The following is a 23,571-nucleotide window of genomic DNA, read 5'->3' on the forward strand; positions in this document are numbered from 1 at the left end:
TGTGGCATGTCTCTGTGTGGCAAATCTGACACACCTTATATAACCTACTGTACAAGAACATAAACTGCTGACAAAGAGAAAAAAAATCCCGCAAATTATGTGAATACACCTTAAAATGGAACCTTCCATGATGATGAAAATGTTCTCTCTCAAAACCCGGAGGCTCTGGGGAAACACTTACAGTTTTGAGATACTTTAGCCGCAGAACATTTTGGAAACTGAGAAATGGTTTGCGGGTAGAATGGATCGCCTTTTACGATGCTCTTTAAAAATAAAAGCATTAAAGCACAGCATACTGAAGTAAAAAAAATTCTCAAGCCTTTTTAAATGAAGGTTAATCATTCATTCTACTGTGGATGTGCTCATGGCGACTTTCAAAAGCTCCTGAAACATTATGGTAATCACTGATTCTTGAAAGTTTGGCAAAAACATGTCCCAGCAGTAAAATGGTAATTCTGTTGAAAATCAACTAAATTTTCACGAACAAAATGAATCCAGGTAATGGCCAAGGGGTCTGTTACACAAATACACAGTTGTTTGAAATATTTAAGTGCAATTGTATTACTTTTCATGGCTATAAACCTGTCCACACCCTGTAAAAACGCCTGTCCCAAGGACAGACATCATCATTTCAATTGACTTAAAATACAAAAATCACTAACAGAATTGAACAATATCACCATGATGTGGAAGAACGTATTAAAGTGGTTCTACAGATGTGCACATAGTGCGTGTACAACAATATTTACTATTATTTTCTGATTGCTCAAAATGTGTCCAGCATATTCGTCACCACCGTCAGATTTTTTCTAAAAGACAATAAAATCAGGTATGCACAAGGTCATTTTCATTACTGAGGACCCCTTTTCAAACCTTTAGCTCTACTGCATACTTCCCCATCACTGAAGCTCCTGTAAGTTTACTATTTTGTCCTCAATTTGTTAATTTGTTTGGACACTGGTACTGTCCCAACCATAAACTGTCAACACCGTCGGGGGTTTTATTAGTATTATATTACATTAATGTTAATTAATATATACTTTTTCAGAAAATGTATGAAGCACCCAAGAAACAGAGCGAAAATGAAATGGCTAATGTGAACAAACAATGCATAACATGTAAAAGAGTGTTTTTTTGTCTCACACCGTCAGATGTCATCACCATCAGATTTTGTTCGGCTCATCATCTTGTTCCATATTTTACAAAATTGTGCTGGTTAATGAAACATTACTAGGCATGTAAGTAATAATTGTGATCCAAAATGATGCTCTAGCCTCCACTGAGATGCATTTGGAGGTTTTTTTGTCACAAAACCTGACGGTGGTGACATCTGATGGAGTTCACCAAAAAACACATATTTTACGTGTTTTTGACATGTTTTAAGAATACATACAATAAGTATCTACAGTTATGTTGAATTGTTAAAGTAATTCACTTTAATACAGTAAACATGCGTTTTTACTTCTAATTCTGTCTGCCGCTGTTGACAAAACAAGAAAGAGCCCATTTTATGAAAAATGTTAAACATGGGGACCTTGGCCAATACATTCACTGCACAGCCAAGACCTACATCTATGATAATACACCTCTATATTTTGGATTTAAACTTAAAACCTTAAAAACTGAACTTAAAACCTGTTTTTGCCACATTTTCAAGAACCAGTGACCTACTTCCTAGAGAATCCAACTAATGAAGAAAAACACATGCACAAACATACTGTGCACACACAAAAATAAGATGTTTATGCAAGATGCCATTGAGTTGAGAGGGCTATTTATTTTGCTAAATGCAGGTAATAATTACCGGTAGGGCACTTTCACTATTCTCAGATTTCTGTCACCACCGTCAGTTCTTAAGTCACCACCGTAAGGAGTTTTGGACATTTTAAATGAATGTGCTTACAACATTTTCCTTAGGAGTTGTTGAATTATCAAAGTAATCGCCAATGTAGGCCTACACGAATATTTGTGAAATTGCAAAAAATTGTTTGTTCTATTTAGGCGCTCAGTAAGAATTGTATGACGGTACATATCTTAAAATTAGAACACATGAAACAGTAGTAAAATAGAACAAAAGTGAATTTTCAACATTTAAAGGCATATGTGTGAACCAAAAAATACACATAATCACAACCCCTTAAGGCGCGGCTTTATAAATTCATTGTTACCTGTATGGTAATGACCAAGTCGTGGTGCATTACTAAAGGGCCTGTGTTGTGTCATAGTATTGTAGTGTTATGGTAGTTACATTTCAATGTCTATTACAGCGTGCCACAGGAGGTACGCCGCGCATTTAGGGGCTACAAACTCCAGATACATATGCAACCAAATAAATACAATTTTAATTACTTTTAATTGTGTCTGACAGTGTTGACAAAAAACAAGGTATGATCAGAGAAAAGCCTAATTTCTGAAAAAAAATACAAAATGGGGAGATTGGCCTTGTGCATTTCTGAAAAGCCAAGACCTTAGTCTACAAGGATATACCATATCATAATTCACTTAGGTTTTTTCTGTCAACATTACAACCTGTTTTAGCCACTTTCTCAAGAATCAGTGTAATAACATTTTCACTTTGCTATAAACGTGCTTTAAAAGATGAAATTGATATGTTGATATGTTTTTCAAATTATTTATTTATTATTTTCGTCATCCATTTACTTTGTACCATCACGTAACTTCGTGAAACCGGCTACTCTGTTTCCTTCAGGAAGTGAGCTCCCTTCTCAGAATTGGTCCCAGTTGGTTATCATGTTTTCTCTATACAGGAGATGACTGTGGCTTGAGTTGTCAGCAAATGTGCAGGGGTTGGCCGTGGTATACCCATGTGTCATAGACAGGAGAGAACAAGAGAGAAAGAGAGCGAGCGAGCGAACAGTGTTTTACTGTAAAGCAGGTGTGCCCACAGTTAGTGAGGTGACGTCACCAACGCTCTGTAGAGTAGCATGATCTGCAGATCTGCCGATGATATGAAGACAGCTACACATCCTGTTGTAGGTGAATGGAAGATAGAATACAATAGAATATTTGAAGAGTTCAAATGCAAAACCCTCTCAGTGCATTTGTCAAAAATCTACAGAAATGGGCTTTATTTCTAATAATTTAGTAGTTAGAAGTTAATTGGTCCACCTTTTGTTGATTTACCTTGAATTGATATACTTGATCATAGAATTTCAAAAGCCCTTTTTAGATGGGTAATATTATTGGAATGTGATTTTAAAGGGACACTGTGCAAGATTTAGTTGTTTATTTCCAGAATTCATGCTACCCATTCACTAAAGTTACCTTTTTCATGAATACTTACCACCTCCATCAAATTCTAAGTATTCATTATGACTGGGATACATGAAAAGGGGGATCTTCTCCATGGTCCGCCATTTTGAATTTCCAGAAATAGCCATTTTCAGCTGCAAAAATGACTGGGTCATACTAGAAAATGTTAGTTTATTACTTAGTAAACTTACATGAAAAGATCAAATTTGGCAATAGGCAGCCCAGTTTCAATGAGCAGCATAGTTGTAGTACCCTTTTTGACCATTTCCTGCACAGTGTCCCTTTAACAATTACAATTTTAAATAACTTCTAGAGAATTATGAAATGGCACTCTTCATTGTATAGCCTACGAGAGTGAACACGCAAAGCAACCAAGTCAACACATTCAGTGTAGTTACAAAAAGAGAAGAAGCTGGGTATGCTATACATAACCAAACAATAATAAGTACTTGGTAAATTGTAAAAAAGCAAACAAAAAAAACCAAATACCATCTATTTTGAAAACATTCATGTGCAAAATATTGCTTGTGAGGAAATACTCGAGGATTTGTAATGCTTGTAGGATTTGAAGTGCTTGATAACAGCTACTGGGGGCACGGGTGTATGCATTTGAGATGTGTATGCACAATCTATGCATCTGTGGTGGTGGTTGGAATAATGGGTGATGGTGATGATGGACGATAATGGTGCATCTGGCATTGAAATGTTTTCCTCTAATGACAACAATGGACGACGCCGGTGATGAATTATGGATGATAAAAACAATGAGATGATGATGATGACATTCTGATTATGACCATGATATTATTACCAGAGTGAGGTCTTTCTTTGTTCTACTGAATTAAATAAACTGCTCCAAAATTAATAAGCGATTAATCATCAAGTTTGTTTTGCTTGAGCTTTAGTTTGTTTCTAGGTTTGATTGTTTTTGCTCTTGTGTGTCATTGCGTGCGTGCATGTGTGTGTGTGTGTGTGTGTGTGTGTGTGTGTGTGTGTGTGTGTGTGTGTGTGTGTGTGTGTGTGTGTGTGTGTGTGTGTGTGTGTGTGTGTGTGTGTGTGTGTGTGTGAAATGAAGGACGTGGAATACAACAGATTAAAAGCCTACTCATTTATCATACAAAATACAATGTAAATATGAATCAGAATAGGCCTATACATGAGTGAAAGATGTGACGACACTTTTTTGTGTTCTTGTGTTCTTGACTGGTAGTTATTCCAATATCAATAACATAACGCTGTTATGTATACGTATATGAACTACCCTATGGCCAGACACTATAAAGAAGCACATCATGGACGGGACACAAGTCTACGTGCAGTGGGCATTGAGGCTGTGTGCCTAGATATCAGAGGTGGAGACAAAATCAAGCGCCTCATACAAAGAGAAATGTTCTGGATTGATCGACTGAAGGCCACAAATTATCCCGGGTCTAAACGAAGACTTTGACCTATCTCCTTTTTTATAAATGTTTTTGATTGTTGTAAATGTTACTGATAATATAATCATGAGAGATGTTTGCTTTACGCAACATTTTTTGACATTGATATCGTCGGCTTGCTACCAAAACCGCCTAAGTCCGATTTTGGGGTTTCCGGAAAACAGGGAAAAACTAAATCTCCTAGGGGGCGTCAAACACCAGTGCCGGTTGTAGGAAATCTGAGACCCTGGGCAAAGAGCAATTGTGAGTCCCCCCTAATAATTTTGGTCAAAAGATTTTTGCAGAACTTTACTCCCCTACCACTTCTGCATCATCCTGTCATCCTGTCTGTGTCATTGGTCTATTACAAACAGTACCGGTCTAAGATGTTAATTTATTTTCTTTATTTATTTTGAGTGAAGTTACAAGTCAAACATGAAACGCCTTCTAAGGAAAACAAAACACTTAACAATAATTTATTTGATGCAGCCCAACAAGAACAATGCACTGCACATTATTTTGATAGTTATACTATTCTTTTTATTTTTATTCCAAACTTTAATCCTGGAAATGGTGAATGACTGGAATATTTCTACTACTTTCAGCCATGTTAGTTTTCAATGATAACACTATTTACATTCCCATCCAAAGTAAAGTACTCTGAGACAAAGCAATTGCCACAATGGTAATACATTCATTACTCATGTCAGGGCAGATCCAACTTGCAGTGTCACACAGAGAAAGCATTGCAGTGGCCTCCAATCTCCATGGGTGCATCCCAATATGTGACCTTGCCTCCTCCACTTGCCTCCTCCACTTGCTTTTCGTCATGATGACATCACTGACAACAGCATTATATTTCAATATCTTGCAAAAGCTCAATTGTAAAGTCTTTTTCTCATTTGCAATTGGGATGGTGAATGAAAAACAGTCCCTCAAAAGTTGTTGTGGCGAGGCTGACAGCTGGGAAACTTTATCGTTTTCTTCACGGAGGAGGGGCCAGAAGGAGACAAGCACAAGTGGAGGAGGCAAGGACACATATTGGGATGTACCCCATGTTGATGGCCCATGGAGGAGGATGAAGGGGTGGGGCACCTCTTTGGTCCTTGCACCTCCTCACAAACTGTCTCCTCCTTGTTTATCATCTTTGGTTAACTTCTGCTCTTCTCCATGCTCATAGAACTGCACCCTTCCGTCCATCCGTCCGTCCGTCCGTAACCCCCCCCCAACCTTGCCCATGACAGAGGTAATCTGGTCATAGAACAGTCCCCACCCACTTCAACGCCATGACCGTGGCATTCGGAACATGGTATAGAACCCCTACTGGATTCATTATACATCCAATTTAGCCATACCATTGAGTGTAAAATGATGTAATGTGCAAATGACATCAATCTAAAAGTGATTAATGTCTACATTATGAGATAATAGATAAATGTATTAAACAACAGATTATCATAGGTTGTTATAGGCTGCTGCAGCCTTCTACAAACCTCTGACTACATCAAATAAAGAACCTGGTTAATAACTGCTCAATTTGTTTCGTATAGCTTAATTTTAAGGCTACAACCATTGTGTGATAATAAGAATATCTCAGACACTAATTATAAGGATGACGTTTTGACACATGGCCATTGTCTTTGAAGAGAGAGAGAAAAAAAATCTAAACATATGTAAATAAACTGCTTCTTCTTGCCCATGTCAAGTTGCTTGCATCAAAAATGGCTATGTCAAGTTACCCAAGTCATTCACACTGGCAGAGCAATTGTGCACAGGGCCCCAGGATGAATAGATAGGGCCCCCATACCACTTGCCAAGGTCATAATAGGGCCCCTACCCCTGCCACCTGCAGGAGGGCCCTAGGCCTACAATGTCCTCCTTGTCCTCCCTATAGCTACGTCCCTGGTCATTCATTTTTTTCATAGGCAGTGTGTGACTTTATACATACAGATTTTTGACTCTGGTGACTGTTGTGGTTGATCAATGACCCTGGCGGAAAGGCAGGGAGATGCAGCTGTGGTAGGGGAGAAATTTTGTGTAAAAATCTCATTTCGACCAAATTCGGACCTAAGCGGTTTTGGTAGCAAGCCGACGATGTATGGAGTACATCTAGTGATCCTATGCAGTATTTAGTTAAATATTGATGACTTTTATTCGCCAAGCTAATTACCCTTTATCTATCTATGTCTTTCTAGTGAATCCTCTGTTCCAGGATAGTGCATGTATCTTGTTTACAGCTATATGGTGATCCTGATGTTTTTAACTTATACAAATTAATCTGCCATGTTGCTATACAAGATGGTTGGTCTTATCACTGCCCCTTGTGGCTTGGAGTAGACCTAGTGACTCTCATGGCCCTGGATACTGCACCTGAGGACACTCATATAATTAGATGGCTGTTTGTTTCTCTTACACACCGTGTGCATCCCAATATGTGACCTTGCCTCCTCCACTTGCCTCCTCCACTTGCTTCTCGTCATGATGACATCACTGACAACAGCATTATATTTCAATATCTTGCAAAAGCTCAATTGTAAAGTCTTTTTCTCATTTGCAATTGAGATGGTGAATGAAAAACAGTCCCTCAAAAGTTGTTGTGGCGAGGCTGACAGCTGGGAAACTTTATAGTTTTCTCCACGGAGGAGGGGCCAGGAGGCGGGACGAGGAGACAAGCACAAGTGGAGGAGGCAAGGACACATATTGGGATGCACCCACCCTGTAGGCCACAGCGCCGAAACGCGTTAGTGTTTTTTAATGCATTTGCCCCTTAAATAAAGTTTGTTTTTTTACTACATTAACCAACTGAGGTGCCTGGACCAAGGATTTTTTTCCTTCTGCTTCCAAGAGCACCAGTTGGTTTTGAGGGACACTAGTAGCGCTCTACCAACTCTTTTTCGATTTTCTGATATGTTGTAAAAAAAAAAAAGAGAGAAAAACGAGATGGCGGCCTGATGCATTTAGGTGTATAATTAAAAAATTCGAAAAAATATTTTGAAACTTTTCCTAACAGAAAAAACCTCCCAGGTGTATGTAAATAATAAATATCAACATTTCTATATGACTAAAATGCCAATCTGGTATAGTGCCACCATGTGGTTGGTGAATTAATTTCATTTTAAAGCACTCCTAAATCATCCACCCGATTTGCCTCATTTTGAGCGTACATTAGCTCAAGATATTGCAGATGATAATATGCGAATATTTTTTTGATATCTTGTAAGATAACAAGATAGATAAAAAAAGATATATTTGGCAATGTTTCCCAACAGAAAAAACTCACAGTTGTATGTATATAATGAATATGAACAACTCCAAAAAAGCCCCTCCCCTTAATCAGCCCAGGGGCTCTGTAGCGCGTAGGCCTATGGGGCAGGGCCAGTATAAAGTACAAGCTACAGACTTCAAAAAATGTTTGGGCGTGCATCTCATTAATACGAACAAAAAAGTCAACAGGTTGCCATGGCCACGCCCAACAGGAAGTGAGATAATTGGACTTGAATTTGAACTTTTGACATACAATGGACTTGGCAAATGAACTGCTGCATAGGTGAAATTTAAAGCACTTGTGATGTTCAGCAGATCTTACTCATTTTTGAATGTACATGAGCTCAAAACATTGTAAACAATAAATTGCAAAAACCTTGCTCCATAGCAGCCCCTACCAGAGAGATATTTGAACCTGGCTTATAGTTGATGCTACAGACTCCAAATTTCTTGTGGTTGTGTATCTCACCACGACATTCACAAATGCTAAGAATGCCATGGCACACCCAACAGGAAGTGAAATAAGGCTCTATAGCGCCCCCTTGCACGGAGATGTTCAGGGCCATATTTGAGCATGTTGCCATGCATGAATAGGTAACTTGGCATGTTTGTTCAGTATGGTGGCATGTACAACTCCAAAAAAGCCAGACTCAATGGAACCCTCTATGTCCAAAGCTGGCATGTATCTAAACTTTGTCGTAGTTGAAGCTACGAACTCTAAAGGTATTGTGGACGTGTATCTCATGAAGACAAAAAGAGACACGTATGCTTTCATTTTCATGCCTGAAAGCTGTTAACATAATGAATACACATATTTCTATGTGACTGCAATGGCAACCAGGTGCAGTGCCACCATGGTTTAGGTGAATGAATTGCTGTAAATGTGGAAATTAAAACATTTGGTGCCTGGTAGGCATATAGTTTTTAATGGCAGTTTGGTGTTTTGCACGTGTCTGTATATGATTGAAATGGCAATCCAAAGGAGACTGAGAGGAAAACTGGACAGGAAGCAACAGCAGTGCTAGGACAATGACACCTTCACCTTCCTCATACTTGTCAGGATATTGTTACGCTTCATCTGTTTTTCACAGGTATGGGTGTATTAGGGCAGGGCGACATGCCACGGCCCCCGGGCCGCAGGTGCAAGGGCACATCATCGCCCTTGCGGCTTTAATTGCACATTGCACCTGTAAGGTGAAGTGTGAAGATTGAATTAGCAGGGTAAGAGCGAAGTTTTGCTCAAAATTATGCAATGCAATGGGTGACATATCCAAGTTCAAAAAGGAGAAATTCTTGGTGTGCGTGTAACTGTTGCATCTTTGACCGAGACAGCAAGTTTTTGTAATGTATCAGGAGACACGGTATCCAAGGTAATGTCTGCATGCCACCAAGAAGGATGAACCACATTCAACAGGATTAACTGTGAACTTGTTTGGGTAGCCTACCCAACAACTGTTATTTTTTACAGACTTAATTTGTATCATATCGCTCCACAATAAAAGCACATTTGAAAGAGAACCTCACATGCACAAAATCAAATGTGAATGTTTGTGAATGTTTGGTTTACAGAAGAAACTCTAAAATCAAGATAGTCAAAGTCATAGTCAGCTCTGAAATAATCTCAATGTAACAGAAATGTTTAAATTGTTAAAATGTTTAATAATGAATTGAATCTTATAATTTCTCATTGTGCAAACCTTTATTTGTCCCCAACCCATATATTATAAGTAAGTAGGTACGCCCTTTATTATCTCACAATGGGGAAATTCATTTGTTGCAGCAGTAACGTACATACAGATGTGCAAAAAGCAGACGGCATACATACAGACATGGGACCAGGAGCTTAAAAAGTATACAAGATAGATAAAAATAGAGATGTTATATGAACAATTGAGATATTGCTGTTAAAAACAAGTACATTAGTAATAGTGCATTAGCAGCATCATAAAGGGAGGAGGTTAAAAAGTTAAGAAGTGGGTGTCATTGGTGTTACATAGTCTAACTGCAGAGGGAAGGAAGGCCCTAGTTTGTGAGGTCAGACAATGGCGGTCTTGCTCAGTGGCTGTGTGGATTGTCTTCTGGCGTGTCTAACCCTTGCGATCTGCAGAGAAAAGTGCAGCATGATTAACTCATATCAGACAAGACTCTTCACTGTAGTTCAAACAATACCACTTCAACAACCACCTCAACATGCCAAAGAAAAAAGAAAACAATGCTATCCCAAAACTTAAATATTGTGTATTTAATTTACCCAGCACTTCTCCATGTCATTTTTGCATACATTTTTAGGTTTGGCCTAGCATTACCCAGTCCTAGTCTACCCAATCATGCTCATCTTTCTCATTCTCCTCATCGTCCTATACATTAGGAACAGGTCACTGTGTTTTGATATTGAACTACAGTACGTATATTCTTCACTGATCTGAGACGAGTTCATCTTCAATATGGAAACATGACTGTTCTTTTGTACCAAAAACAGGCTGATGAAAAAAGCATAACGCTTTCTTGAGTTGAGTCACTACTTTAACGACTTAAATTATTTCTAAAAAGGTGTGAACCTAAACTGCCTAAACCTAAACTACAAATTCTTGGTAACACAGCAGTGCTTATAAAATGTCTAAATGCCTGTTCAAATGTCAGATTTTTGTGATATCAAAAAAAAAGACAGACTTATCATTTCACAACTTTTTTCCACATTAAATATAACATGTACAATGCAAATGAGAAATGAGCTTTACAGGTTTTACATCACATGAAGAGGGGTGTATAGATTTTCTACAGGCACTATGCTAAACTCTGTGAAAATAAACATACACACAACAAACAGTGTAGGACCTTCTTTGACTTTACAAAGAGTGTAAGACAACCCTTTCTCTCTTCCACTTGCTACTGTACATGCATTGTCTTCACTGTCCTGAGCATGTATGTCCATAAAAAAGGCCAAGCTCTTCAAATAATAATGCACGGGGGGACAAATGGTTTAAAAAATGGTTTTGAAAAGTGTTATGTAATATGTAGTATGTAATGTGTGTGCCTGTCTACATCCAGTCAAAAAGGCCTACATTGCACAGTATTGTACAAAAGCAACATACTTTATGGTGGTGTAAATTCCTGTATAGAGCAGATAGATCACATAATATACTTGGTGTAAAAAAGGAATAAAATACCTGATGCCTTGTATCTAAACTTTGTCAAAAAATATAATTGGTCCATGGACTAAGTGTAATTTATGTAGCTGATCGGCATACCCTGGAAAGGACCTCACACTAAAAAAACACAATTTAATGAGGACCCTATTATTGGTCACCCACCTGCTTGTGCCCAGGACAACAGATCTGTTTTAGTTACCCACTCGGTTCATGTACTTCGTGCAAATAAATAATGTTTTTGCGAGGGCTTGCACACCTAGCAAAAAGTCAAAGAATGCGCGCACATCAGTGGCACAGGTGCTGGACCAAACGTAAGATAATTGAAAAGAAAGTAAAGGTCCGCAACACTGTTGAATGCTCCCAAAATATTTATTCGCATAATAAATGTAAAATATTGCCAATAAATATTTTGGGAGCATTCAACAGTGTTGCGGACCTTTACTTTCTTTTCAGTTGGCTTGCACACCTAGAACATTTCTTTGTTAGCAGTTGCAGCTTTTCAGGGTACCATTAGTCATAAGGTATGTATACATGGGCACTTCTGATCCGATTAGAATAGGGATATGTTTCTAATCTGATCAGGAATTCCCTTGTATACGGCCCGATCGGAGTAGATTTCTTTGATCGGATCAGAATTCTAATCGGACTAGAAGTGGTGTAGTCCGATCAGATAGTCCATGTATACACTCTATTCCACTTGGTTGTTTGTGACGCAATTGTGTCACATATTTTAACAACTGAAGCTCTGGTTATCCTAACATTTTCACGCCACATTGGTCGCTGAATTCCTGCAAAACAACTCTTTCCCACCAATCTTGGCTCAGTACTCTCATCCACAGACTTCCTTCTTGTTTGTGAGGTGTTTTAAGTGAACTGGTGACGCTGTTACGCACCTGCCCATAAACGTAAGATTAAGTACAGCAGTGTCGCTTCCTGCTGCACTTTCAAAATAGACTAAAATTCTGAATAAAGCAAGCAATGCTTTCATGTTTACCGCAGTTTCAACTATATCACCCGTCCTGTTACTAACCACGGTCATGGTAACCGCGCGTGGCAGGTATTCGAACATTCGAGGTCAATGTAATGTATACACTTCATTCCGATCAGACTAATCGGATCAGATATATTCCGATCGGCGAAGAAAGCACCATATAAACACAGCTATTGAGATTTTCAGAAGAGTATAACACTGCTTCTTTACAGTTTCACCACTTTATTTTCCGCTTGCTGACATTTTGGCACTAGTAGTGAAACCGTAAAGTGGTGAAACCATTAAGAAGCAGTGTTGTGCTCTTCCTCTGAAAGACAGTAAATAAATAATGTACCTGGTAGATTACGGTGAACATGGTTGAGACCAGCAGAAACAGCAGCAGTGGCAGGGAAACCTGTACCCACAGCAGTGCCCTGTCCTGCCTCTCTTGCCCGGTCGCCGTTGGTTCCGGGGTCCAGTTTTCCGGTTCCAGCTGTGGTGGTCTGTGGCCCACGAGAAGCTGAATCTCCGGCAGGGAACAGACCGGTTTCTCTGTGGAACAGACAAAATCAAATTAGTTAGTCAGTCAATCAATCAATCAATCAATCAATCAATCAATCGATTAATCTATCTATCTATCTATCTATCTATCAATAAGTCAATCAACCAACCAATCAAATATCAAATCAATCAACCTGGAGGCTCACCTCTCACCTGGAACGTAAACCAGGGTGCCATTGCCTGTTCTCGTGCGATAGGGAGGGGGGTAGCGCACTACCACCTGGCAGCGGTAAATGTCAGTGTCGCCGCCCTTCAGGCCGGAGACGGTGATGTTGAAGCCGCGGTTGGTCATGCGAGTATGGCAGGCGTGTGGCTCTCCACTTGTGCTCCAGCTCAGCTGTGTGCTGTTGAGTTTGCCCCAGCACACCACCTCATTGCCGTGGAGACCTTTCAGCAGCGCCACGCTCAGTTCCTCTGGGTGGGGATGGGGGGGAGACGAGTAGCGGCACTCTACCGTAGCCACGCCCTCCGTTGCCACCACGCGGTACGGCTGCACGATGCACACGTCTGTGGGAGAGAGACAGGCAGACAGGTCCGTTGATTAGTCAAGCAGATGCCCAGGGCTGGACTTGTAATCTGGAGCATTTTCCATACGGAGCATTTTCCCGGTGGGCCAATGTTGTCTTTCGTTTTTTCTCCTTAAAGACCAGCCCATCATTTAGATGGGGCAGCCCCGTAGTCCAAATATAATACAGATGATGGACTGAGCTCAGTTCAGCCCAAGTGTCACAGGGGTGACAACGACAAGTGGGGGAGGGAATGTAAATTTCGTTTGGGGAAGACTTTCTGTGCCGCCCCCTGTAAACAAACATGGCGGCCCCCTTACTTTACAGACTGGCTAATCAGGATGAGTGGATGCAGGTGTGAGAGTGGATGCAGGTGTGAATGGAAATGAATGTGATGGATGATTGGCACAAACGGAAGGGGCAAGGGTATTAAGACACAGACGGAGCAGCAAAGAGGAGGACTGACGGAGGAGAAAGACCAGAACCAGAGGGGGAGCCGAATGCAGCCCAGAGGGGGGAGAGACGCCGCCGCCGCCGGGAGCAGCCGTGTAGGAGAGGGTGAAAGCTGACCGGTAACCGGACGGAAGCAAGCAGGAGAAGATGGCACGAAGTGAAACTGATCCTACGGATCTGGATCCATGCAGCCGAGAGGTCGACAGACGGCATAGTACCAGAGTTGAGGTCCGCGGAACGACCTACTCCGATGAACCTGCCGAGTTGGACATGCGGGGGTGATGGAGCACCTCCCCCGATCAGTTAAGTGCCTATGCTTGCTTACCGTGGCCTCCAAGTTGGGAGACCCTCTCCAAATGTGTATGCTACTCCAGGCTCTCTGTCTCTCCCTACCTCTCACTTACTCCCTCGGGTTCACCCTCTCTCTCAATGTTGGAGAAAACTCCATGCAGGACAGACTCTTCCATGTGGCTAGGCAGGCTACCCCCTGTTTATTCACCGTTTGCAGTTACTTTAATGTAGCTTAGATAAGAGCTTCGCGTGCAGTGTTTACATGGTGTGACTATACACGAGTGTTGGGTAGTAGCTGCTTTTGCCATACTTGAGACCACTATACCCTGCGTGGACAGTGACGACTGCACTTGTTCTTACAGAGAGATTGGACCCCACCCGTCCCGTGTGTCAGGAGGCTAGGAACCCCTGCTGGCAATGGACAGGCCAAGCGCAATGAACTCTCGACTGGATTCGGACACTGGTTGAGAACCCAAGGAACGAACTGGTTAAGAAGGACATTAGACCTGCCCATGGGACCTGCGTGAGTGAGAGAGAGAGAGAGAGGGAACGAGTCTGTGTGAGTGAGCGACTGTGTGTGTGTGTGAGTGAGCGACTGTGTGTGTGTGTGTGTGCACGAGAGAGTGTGCTTTTAGGAATCGAATAGTAAATAAATATCGAATTTGATTCCATCTTGGTGTCCTGGCTTGTCTGTGGTGTGCAGTATGTTCCTCGGGGTAGCTGATGGTTAAGTGGGGGTGCTGCTTTTGAAACCGAGCGCCCCCTACCTGTGACTCAAGCAGGTGCCTTAATAAGGCTGCCCCCCCCCAGGGCTGTACTGGGACCATTAAACAGCCTGGGGTAGACCAGCCCCTCACTGGAGCCTGACAAGCCCGATCCGCTCTACTACTTTGATTCATAGATGTCTATGGGTTTTAAAGATGGACCAATGGACTGTCCCATTTATATTGTGAGGGCCAGTCTTTAAAGGAAAAAAACAGCATTGGCCACTAAGGACTATCAGATTACCAGTCCAGCCTTGGTTCACTCTATGTCAAATGTATTTAGTGAGAGAATTAAAAAGAAAATACTACAGGAAAGACAGAAGGACGAATACAGCATAATTCGTAGAGGAGGGAGAGAGAGAGAGAGAGAGAGAGAGAGAAAGCAGTTTACTTACCATGTTTACATTTCTCTGGAGCTGCTGAGCAGAGAAGATTGAGGAGGATGAAGATGTTTGCTGTACATTGTGACATGTCTCTGTGTGGCATTTCTGCACCTTATATACAAGAACATAAACTGCAGACAGAGGGAAAGAAAATCATATGAATACACCCTGAAATTGAATCTTCCATTTAAGTGATGATGAAAATATTTGGTCTCTCTCTAAAAAAAAAAAAACCTCGGAAGGCTCTGAGGAAACTCCTACAGGAGATTGGTGTGGCAAATGTGCAAGGATTGCCTCTATATGGTATAGTACCCGAGAGCGAGAGCGAGAGAGCAGCGTTTTACTGTAAGATGTGCCCAATAATAATTAGTATTAATAAACTATAATTTTGCACTGTGTTAAATATAGACATGTTGTCCATGCACAATTCTCTAATTTATGGATTTAATGCTTTGAAAATTTGAGTATTTTGTTTCACAATTTACCAAATGTCCAACTTTTTCCTGATTTGCGGTTATAGGGACTATGTATGCATGTGTATGTGTGTAGCCTATGTATGTCAATGTCTTATTTAAATGTGTTTAGTCGAACTGCACATTGGAGACTGGTCAAACGCAATTTCAAACTTCTGTGCTAACCCTATTACATAGATTTTTGACAACAAAGCACTCTTGATTTGACTCTTGACTTGATGTATGTATGTATGTATGTAGGCTATGTATGTATGTATGTATGTATGTATGTATGTATGTATGTATGTATGTATGTATGTATGTATGTATGTATGTATGTATGTATGTATGTACAGTATGTATGTATGTATGTATGTATGTATGTATGTATGTATGTATGTACTAGAGATGCAACGGATCCTGATTTTTAGGATTTTTGGCGGCCAATGCCGCGCCGTTATGGAGTTGGCTTATTTTAAGCTTTTTGGCGAATAACGCAGCCAATGCATCACAGCGGGGCCAATTTGTAAATATTATTTTCTGATGTTTCCCCGCTATAAACAACCTCAAAAACGCTACACACTTCATCACAAAGGTCTCGTCAATCAAACCGAGGCACAGAGAAGATCATCGGACCACACAGTCTTTCACTGGCCAGTGTTTTCAGCAGAGAGTTTTCAGCAACTCTCTAGTCTGACCCGGATGCAGGCTACTCAATCAGGTGGCTAGGTAATAATAATAATAATAATAATTCATTTTATTTAAAAGCGCCTTTCAAAAAACTCAAGGACACTGTACAGAGAGAGGCAAAATAAAACAAGACAGATAAACAGATTGTAAACAAAACATAAATATATAGAAAATAAATAAAAATAAAATAAAACAAAATACAGTTAAAGAATCATAAAGAATAGGCTAATTGAAATAGATGAGTTTTAAGTCTTGATTTGAACAGGGGTAAAGACTCAATGTTGCGGATGTCAGGGGGAAGCGCATTCCACAGCTGAGGAGCAGAGCAACTGAAAGCTCTGTTCCCCATGGTGCTGAGACGGGCAGAAGGGACAGAGAGGAGAATGGAGGAAGAGGAACGGAGGGGGCGGGAGGGAATAGCAATATGAATAAGATTAGATAGATAAGGAGGGGCAAGATTGTAGATAGCCTTGAAGGTGTGGAGAAGTATTTTAAAGTGAATTCTAAATTTGATAGGGAGCCAGTGGAGATGTTGGAGTGCAGGGGTAATATGGTGACAGGAAGGGGTTTTGGTTATGATGCGGGCAGCTGAGTTCTGGACCAGTTGGAGCTTGTGGAGAGATTTTTGAGGGAGACCAAAGAGGAGAGAATTACAATAATCAATGCGAGAGGTGACAAGACTGTGTATAAGGATGGAGGTAGAATGGGAGGTGAGAGAGGGGCGGAGACGGTTAATGTTGCGTAGGTGGAAATAGGCAGACCGTGTGATGTTATTAATGTGGGAGAGGAAGGATAGAGAGCCATCAAGCATGACACCCAAACTCTTAACTTGAGGGGAGGGGAGACAGGAGAGCTATCAATTGAGAAGGAGAAACTATTTGCTTTGGATAAGGTGGATTTGGTGCCTATAAGTAGGACTTCAGTTTTGTTCGAATTCAGTTTCAAAAAATTTGAGGTGAACCAGGATTTGATTTCAGAAAGACAGGTGGTGAGGGAGGGGGGAGGGAGAGTGTCAGAGGGTTTGCCAGATAAATAGAGCTGGGTGTCATCAGCATAGCAATGGAAATTAATATTGAATTTGCGGAAGATATTACCAAGGGGAAGGAGGTAGGTGATGAAGAGGAGGGGCCCCAGAACAGAACCTTGAGGCACACCAGAGGTGACAGGGGAGGGCTTGGATTTAAAAGACTTCATTTGAATAAATTGAAAATGGCCAGAGAGATAAGAATGGAACCAGTCAAGGGGTGTGTTACTTATGCCAATTGAGGAGAGTCTGTGGAGAAGGATGGAATGCGAGATGGTGTCAAAGGCTGCACTGAGGTCAAGGAGAATGACAATAGAGAGTAGGCCAGAGTCAGCAGCCATGAGCAGGTCATTAGTGATTTTAACTAGGGCTGTTTCTGTGCTATGTCGGGGGCGAAAACCAGACTGGAAGTGCTCATAGAGGGAGTTAAGAGTTAGATGGGAATGGAGTTGAGAAGCTACAATTTTTTCTAGAATTTTGGAGATGAACGGAAGGTTGGAGATTGGGCGGAGGTTGTTGTAGTCAGAGGGATCAGAGCCAGGTTTTTTTAGTATAGGGGTGACAGCAGCAACTTTGAACAGAGAGGGTACAGTACCAGTGGAGAGTGAGGAGTGGATGATGGCAGAGATGAATGGGAGGAGAGAGGGGAGGCAGGATTTGACAAGAGTTGTGGGGAGGGGATCAAGCTGACAGGTGGAGGGCGTGGATTTGGAGATGAGGTCAGATATTTCAGAGGAGTCCGGGAGATGAAAACTAGAAAATAACTGGTGAAGGGGGAAGAGATCAGCGGGGGAGGGAAAAGAGGGGTTGCAGATAAGATGTTGGTGGATCTTATGGATTTTTTCATTAAAAAAGTCCAGTAATGAATTGCAAGTCTCAACTGAGTACATATGAGCAGGGAGAGAGTCAGGTGGTTTAAGGATGTTGTTAAGCACAGAGAACAGGGTTTTGGAGTTGCCTTCATTGGCATAGATTAGAGTGGAGTAGTAATCAGACTTAGTTCGAGAGATGCAGTCCTTGTAGAGTGATATATGAGCTTGGTACATTTCTTTGTGAACAGTGAGACCAGTTTTCTTGCACAGGCGCTCAAGTTGTCTGCCTTTGGATTTCATGGTCCGGAGTTGAGGGGTGTACCAGGGGGCAGTTTGAGAAAAGGTGACAGACCGGGTTTTAACAGGAGCAAAACAATTAAGGACATTGTGAAGACCATTGTTATACAGAGTGACTAGTTCATCAGGGGAGGAGAGATTATTAGAAATCAGAATGGTTTCAATAGAGGTAGAAAGGGAATCAATGTTAATGTCCTTAATATTACGGAACGAGATAAGGCGAGGGGTCTTGATGATGGAGAGGTGGAGAGTGACACTAAAGGAGACAAGGAAGTGGTCAGATATGTGGAGGTCATCAGCTGAGCAGTTGGAGGGGGAGAGACCAGAGCAACAGATTAAGTCCAATGTATGTCCTTTAGTATGGGTGGGGAAATCAATGAATTGCTGGAAACCAAAACTATCTAGGCAAGAAGAAAAGTCACAAGTAAGGGAGTGATGGGAATTGTCAAAATGGATATTGAAGTCTCCAAGGAGAATTATATTAGGAGAGAGGGTGGAGAGGTGAGTGAGAAGAGAGCCTAATTCGTTTAAAAATTCTTTGTGTGGCTTAGGAGGGCGGTAAAGGGAAGCGATGATGGTGGGGATGGGTCCAGGCAGTTTGCAGGCAATGCACTCCAGAGAGCTGAAAGAGGGCACAGACAGGGTCTGGACTTTCCAAGTCTCGCGGTGAATTATCGCGAGACCCCCACCACGACCGGAGCCACGGGGTTGAGAGATGTAAACACAGCCATCAGGAGTACAGTCATTAAGTTGGGAGAAATCGCCAGGTTGTTGCCAAGTCTCAGTTAAACACAGAAAGTCAAACTTACGGTCGGTGAGGAGATCACGAATGAGATGGCCTTTGTTCGTGAGTGAGCGGATGTTGAGCAGACCGAAGTTAACTGTGGTGTCCTGTTTAACTGATGCGGCGGCGTTATCTGTTGACCTAGCCGGTGTGACTAGTACATTGAGGTTGACAGTACGCCCGGAGAGTCTGCGGGGTCGACGAGTGGTGGACCGGATGGATTTTATGGCTGTGGAGTCATCGAAGTTGAAGGTCCGACGAGATCCCCGATGTGTGTATCTCCGTCGAGGCAGAAGGGCGATGTCCGAATGCAGGTGTAGCGTTGGAGGTGGAGGGACAGCCAGGTAGCCACGTAACCGAAGGAGCTCAGCAGCAGAGTATTGGAGCAGACCAGAAGCAGGATGGTAGAGGAGGCACAGTACAATCCAGGCGAGTAAAGACCAGATAAAGTACTTGTCCAACCGCATTGTGAACCGCGACAGTCATAAAAGCAGGTTCTAATGTTCCAGGGTTGGTTAAAAAAGTAAAAGGCTCAACCGGGTAAAACCGGAGACAACATCTGGGAAAACTCACGACAGAGCAGAGCAGCCTTTTTTAGATGACGAGCAGACGTTAAAACGTCTAAAACTTGCAGATTATAATAGAAAAATATGTCAAAAATAAAAAAAAGAATGATTGAACGAGTAAAATCTATCACTTCCTTAAAAACTTAATAAAAATAAACAATACCCTAGGCGGAGCGGCGCAAGACTCGCCAGCGTCCCCGTTGCTAGGTAACTGATCTGACCTCAGATGATCCAGAGGGTTTTTTCCCTTTTCCTAGTATATTGCAACATTTCCAGGATGCATATTTTTAGTTTTTCTGCTGGAACTACGCTGTCAATTAAATTTTCATGTCTCTGTACAGACATTTGTGACCCTACATAATTTTTAGATGCCAGAATGCCATTTGAATAATTGAAAAACAGGCTGTGTGCTTTCTCGGCCGTGCGGGTGAACTATGGGCTAAAAGGTCTTATTAGGTAACCTGTGTGAAGTTGTATTGCACTCACATACACACGGGCTGCCATTTTTCATAAAAATCACAGTGTCTGGAGGGGATGTTGCTTCTGCAGTATCAAAAAATAAATGAAATTCAATCCAATCCATCCCTTTCCACAAAACACAAGTTCTTTGACTTGTTTACACGTTTGAAAAATGGTGTGAAATTGTGCATTTCTGCCTTGTCTCTTTACAAATTCATATTGTATCCCACCCTCTTCCTCTTCTGTCACCTGCACTCACCTGGACGGAAAGTATTTTGCCTTATCTGACCAGACTGTGAGAGGGAAAATACACCATTAAAAAGAATAAAACTCTGAAAATAGGGGCCCACGAGGCTGCGGGGCCCACCGGCAAATGCCCGCTAGGTAGGCTAAACATGGTCCGTGGTTCTTCACCGGCTGCGGCCGTAAAATGAAAAGCTGGAACCCCGACGTTTTCACCGACTGCCACTGTCTAAACCAGCCATATTACGGGAATGGCTAATAGCATTAGTGCGCAATTGCAATTAATGATTTTTAATCGATTAATGCATTGATCGATTTAAGTCGATTAATCGATTAATCGTTTGCATCCCTAGTATGTACATACAGTACATAGGCCTATGTACACGTATCTATATATTTTTTTGGTAACACTTTAGAATAATGGATGCAAAAAAGCATTATAAAGACTTAATAAATAATTAACTATTGATGAACAAAACATTAAATAACGTTTGTAAATGACTAGGAAATGTAAACAAATGCTTGTAAATGACTAGGAAATGCTATGTTAATATTTTATATTTATCAAACATTTACAAGTTGCTTGTAAATGAATAAAATAAGCTGTTATAAGGTGTGCAAAATCTTGCATATGTCATTTGTAGATATTTTATAAAGCATTAATAAAACTTAGTTAATAATAAAAACATTTGTTAATGTTTTATTCATCATTAGTTAATTATTTACAGAGTCTTTACTAAGGAACATTATTATAAAGTGTTACAATTTTTTTCCCTTCCCTAATTATTGGAATTTATCAAGCCTCACTAAGATTACTCTCTTATTAATTAGTAATATGCACATTTTGATTCAGTTGCAATTATTTCCAGAATTAAAAAGATAAGCTACTCACCATCCTGTCATTCCATACCTAGTGTCACAGCAAACCACAGACAGATGGGAAAGTGATGAAGGGATATAGAGAGAGATGGAGTGAAGTGAAGTGGCGAGAAACGATGGAGCAAAGGTGTCTGTCTGCTCTTTTATGTGATGGTGGTAGTAATGGGGGTGGAGGTTGGGAATTCCTTGTCATAAACAATTACATTGTTTTTGTTTGTGTAGTAGCACATACACACACATGCATGCACGCACGCGCACACATAGAAGCACACATACAAACACACACACACACACTGCCCCAACTGGAGAGTTCCCCTCCCCTCAGTGCATATGTGTTTATAGTACTTGTTCCTCTTTTGGAATGATGTGAAAAAAAATAACGAGAGGCGCATGACAGACAGTGGTTTCGGTAACTCAGCTGAAATGTTGACTTCTGTCCAGTGGCGGACCTAGCAATTTGGGGGCCTAAGGCGAAGTTAGCTAGGGGGCCCATCGGCCCACCCAAGTGTGTATCCACCCCCCCGCCCCCCCACACACACACTTGAAAAAAAATAAAATAAAAATAATAATAGGCTTGCTTAGAGAAAATGCTTAGCTCACAGCATCTTCTGTATCACAGATACACAATTCAAAAACTAAGCTCTCTACAACAGTCAGAAGACATTCTGAACATAATGTGCTTGGGCCAAGTTTTGCTTTAATTTAGACAGCATTCAATGTTGACATAACATTGCAATCTTCACATGCACATCAATCAATTACACATGGGCAACAAAGGCTTCTCTCTCTCTCTCTCTCTCTCTCTCTCTCTCTCTCTCTCTCTCTCTCTCTCTCTCTCTCTCTACCCAGACCATTGCAGTGGTAAACACACACCAAAGTTCAACTACACAAATAAAAATAGACAGTAAGACTGCAGTGTATCATTTTGCCCAAATGCCACCACCGCCACCACACCACCAACTGCGTGTGCACATGACGTATTGGATGGCGAGCAGCAATCATCTCAAACTGAATTGACTACAAAACAAAACACCACGGCGGGTGAATTCCAAACCAACCAACTGAGGCATAGTAGTAGCAATACGTAGTTAAGCGGGCTTGCAGAGCAAGGCCCGATTCTAGTAATCTTTAAGTCCGTTTATTAAGCGGGCTTGCAGAGCAAGGCCCGATTCTAGTAATCTTTAAGTCCTGTTCAGTTATTAAGCGGGCTTGCAGAGCAAGGCCCGATTCTAGTAATCTCTAAGTAAAGTTTATGCTTGCTTGATTCTCTTGTGCAGGGCAGTAAACCACACGCCTCACCCGGAAAGCACTGATGATCATCAAAGACACAAGCCACCCTGCACACAAACTCTTCAGCCTCCTGCCCTCTGGAGAGAGGTACAGGCGCCTCCGTTCCCGTACCACCAGGCTGGCAAGCAGCACAATGCACCAAGCGATCAAGATGCTGAACACTCAACCCACTCTCCCTCCACTGTCAGCCTCTAGCCAGCAAGGCCACTGACAACCCCCCCCCCCCCCCATCCACCACCACCATATCTGCGACTGAACATTCCACCTGCACTACTATACTTGTGACTGAACTTTCAACCTGCACTAACTCAAAACATGCACACACACACACACACACACACACACACACACACACACACACACACACACACACACACACACACACAAGCACACTGCACTTTCTGCACTAAACCCAAACATACACACACTGACACACACACACACACACACACACACACACACACACACACACACACACACACACACACACACACACAGACACACGAACACACACACAAGACGCACACCGCACCTTCTACCTGCACTAAACACATACACACACACCACACACACACACACACACACACACACACACACACACACACACACACACACACACACACACACACACACACACACACACACACACTGCTGCTGGTGTACTTGACAGACCTTTTTTAATATTTATTTTCTTCAAAATGCTACTATTACCATGTCAGAACGCTATAAAGGACTTTTTTTTTTTTAGGAAAAGCACAAAAGCACAACAAATACCTCTTAATGTATGTCCTCTACAAGTCTTCTGTTGTCCAGTCTTGCACTTTAAATGTCTGTATGAGCACTGTCTATGTCCATACTGTCTTAAGTCCATGTATATGTACTGTCTATGTCTATACTGTCTATGTCCTTACCTAGATTAGTCTATGTCTGTATGGGAAAGCAAGAAATGTAATTTCAAATTCTTTGTATGACCAGTGCATGTAAAGAAATTGACAATAAACCTACTTGACTTGACTTGACTAAAAATAGAAAATGAATCTCCT

At 41.5% G+C, this 23,571-nt stretch overlaps 1 protein-coding gene across 2 annotated transcripts; it reads right to left on the reverse strand.

Annotated features, from left to right (window-relative positions):
• Positions 1–9,643: 9,643 nt before the first annotated feature.
• Positions 9,644–21,347, reverse strand: LOC134461735 (cytotoxic T-lymphocyte protein 4-like). Of its 2 annotated transcripts, none has more exons than XM_063214611.1 (5): positions 21,252–21,347; positions 15,045–15,163; positions 12,789–13,142; positions 12,430–12,626; positions 9,644–10,056 (listed from the first exon to the last, which is right to left on the reverse strand). In XM_063214611.1, the coding sequence occupies exons 2-5, from the start codon at positions 15,133–15,135 to the stop codon at positions 9,991–9,993; spliced, it is 708 nt and encodes a 235-aa protein (XP_063070681.1). In that variant the 5' UTR covers positions 15,136–15,163; positions 21,252–21,347; the 3' UTR covers positions 9,644–9,990. The 2 variants fall into 2 exon arrangements, with proteins under 2 accessions (XP_063070681.1, XP_063070682.1); XM_063214612.1 differs by having other exon boundaries at positions 12,782–13,142.
• Positions 21,348–23,571: the final 2,224 nt, after the last annotated feature.

Source organism: Engraulis encrasicolus, chromosome 13 (genome assembly GCF_034702125.1).
Source record: "Engraulis encrasicolus isolate BLACKSEA-1 chromosome 13, IST_EnEncr_1.0, whole genome shotgun sequence".
Lineage (NCBI taxonomy): Eukaryota > Metazoa > Chordata > Actinopteri > Clupeiformes > Engraulidae > Engraulis > Engraulis encrasicolus.

What these genes read in the sequence shown, in the direction of transcription:
- LOC134461735 (XM_063214611.1), bottom strand. Translation starts at nt 15,135, where the DNA reads ATGCCACACAGAGACATGTCACAATGTACAGCAAACATCTTCATCCTC. An exon ending in TCCAGAGAAATGTAAACATG is followed by an intron (nt 13,143 to 15,044) that starts GTAAGTAAACTG and finishes TCTCTCCCACAG; the next exon opens with ACGTGTGCATCGTGCAGCCG. An exon ending in TGTTCACCGTAATCTACCAG is followed by an intron (nt 10,057 to 12,429) that starts GTACATTATTTA and finishes TTTTCTCTGCAG; the next exon opens with ATCGCAAGGGTTAGACACGC.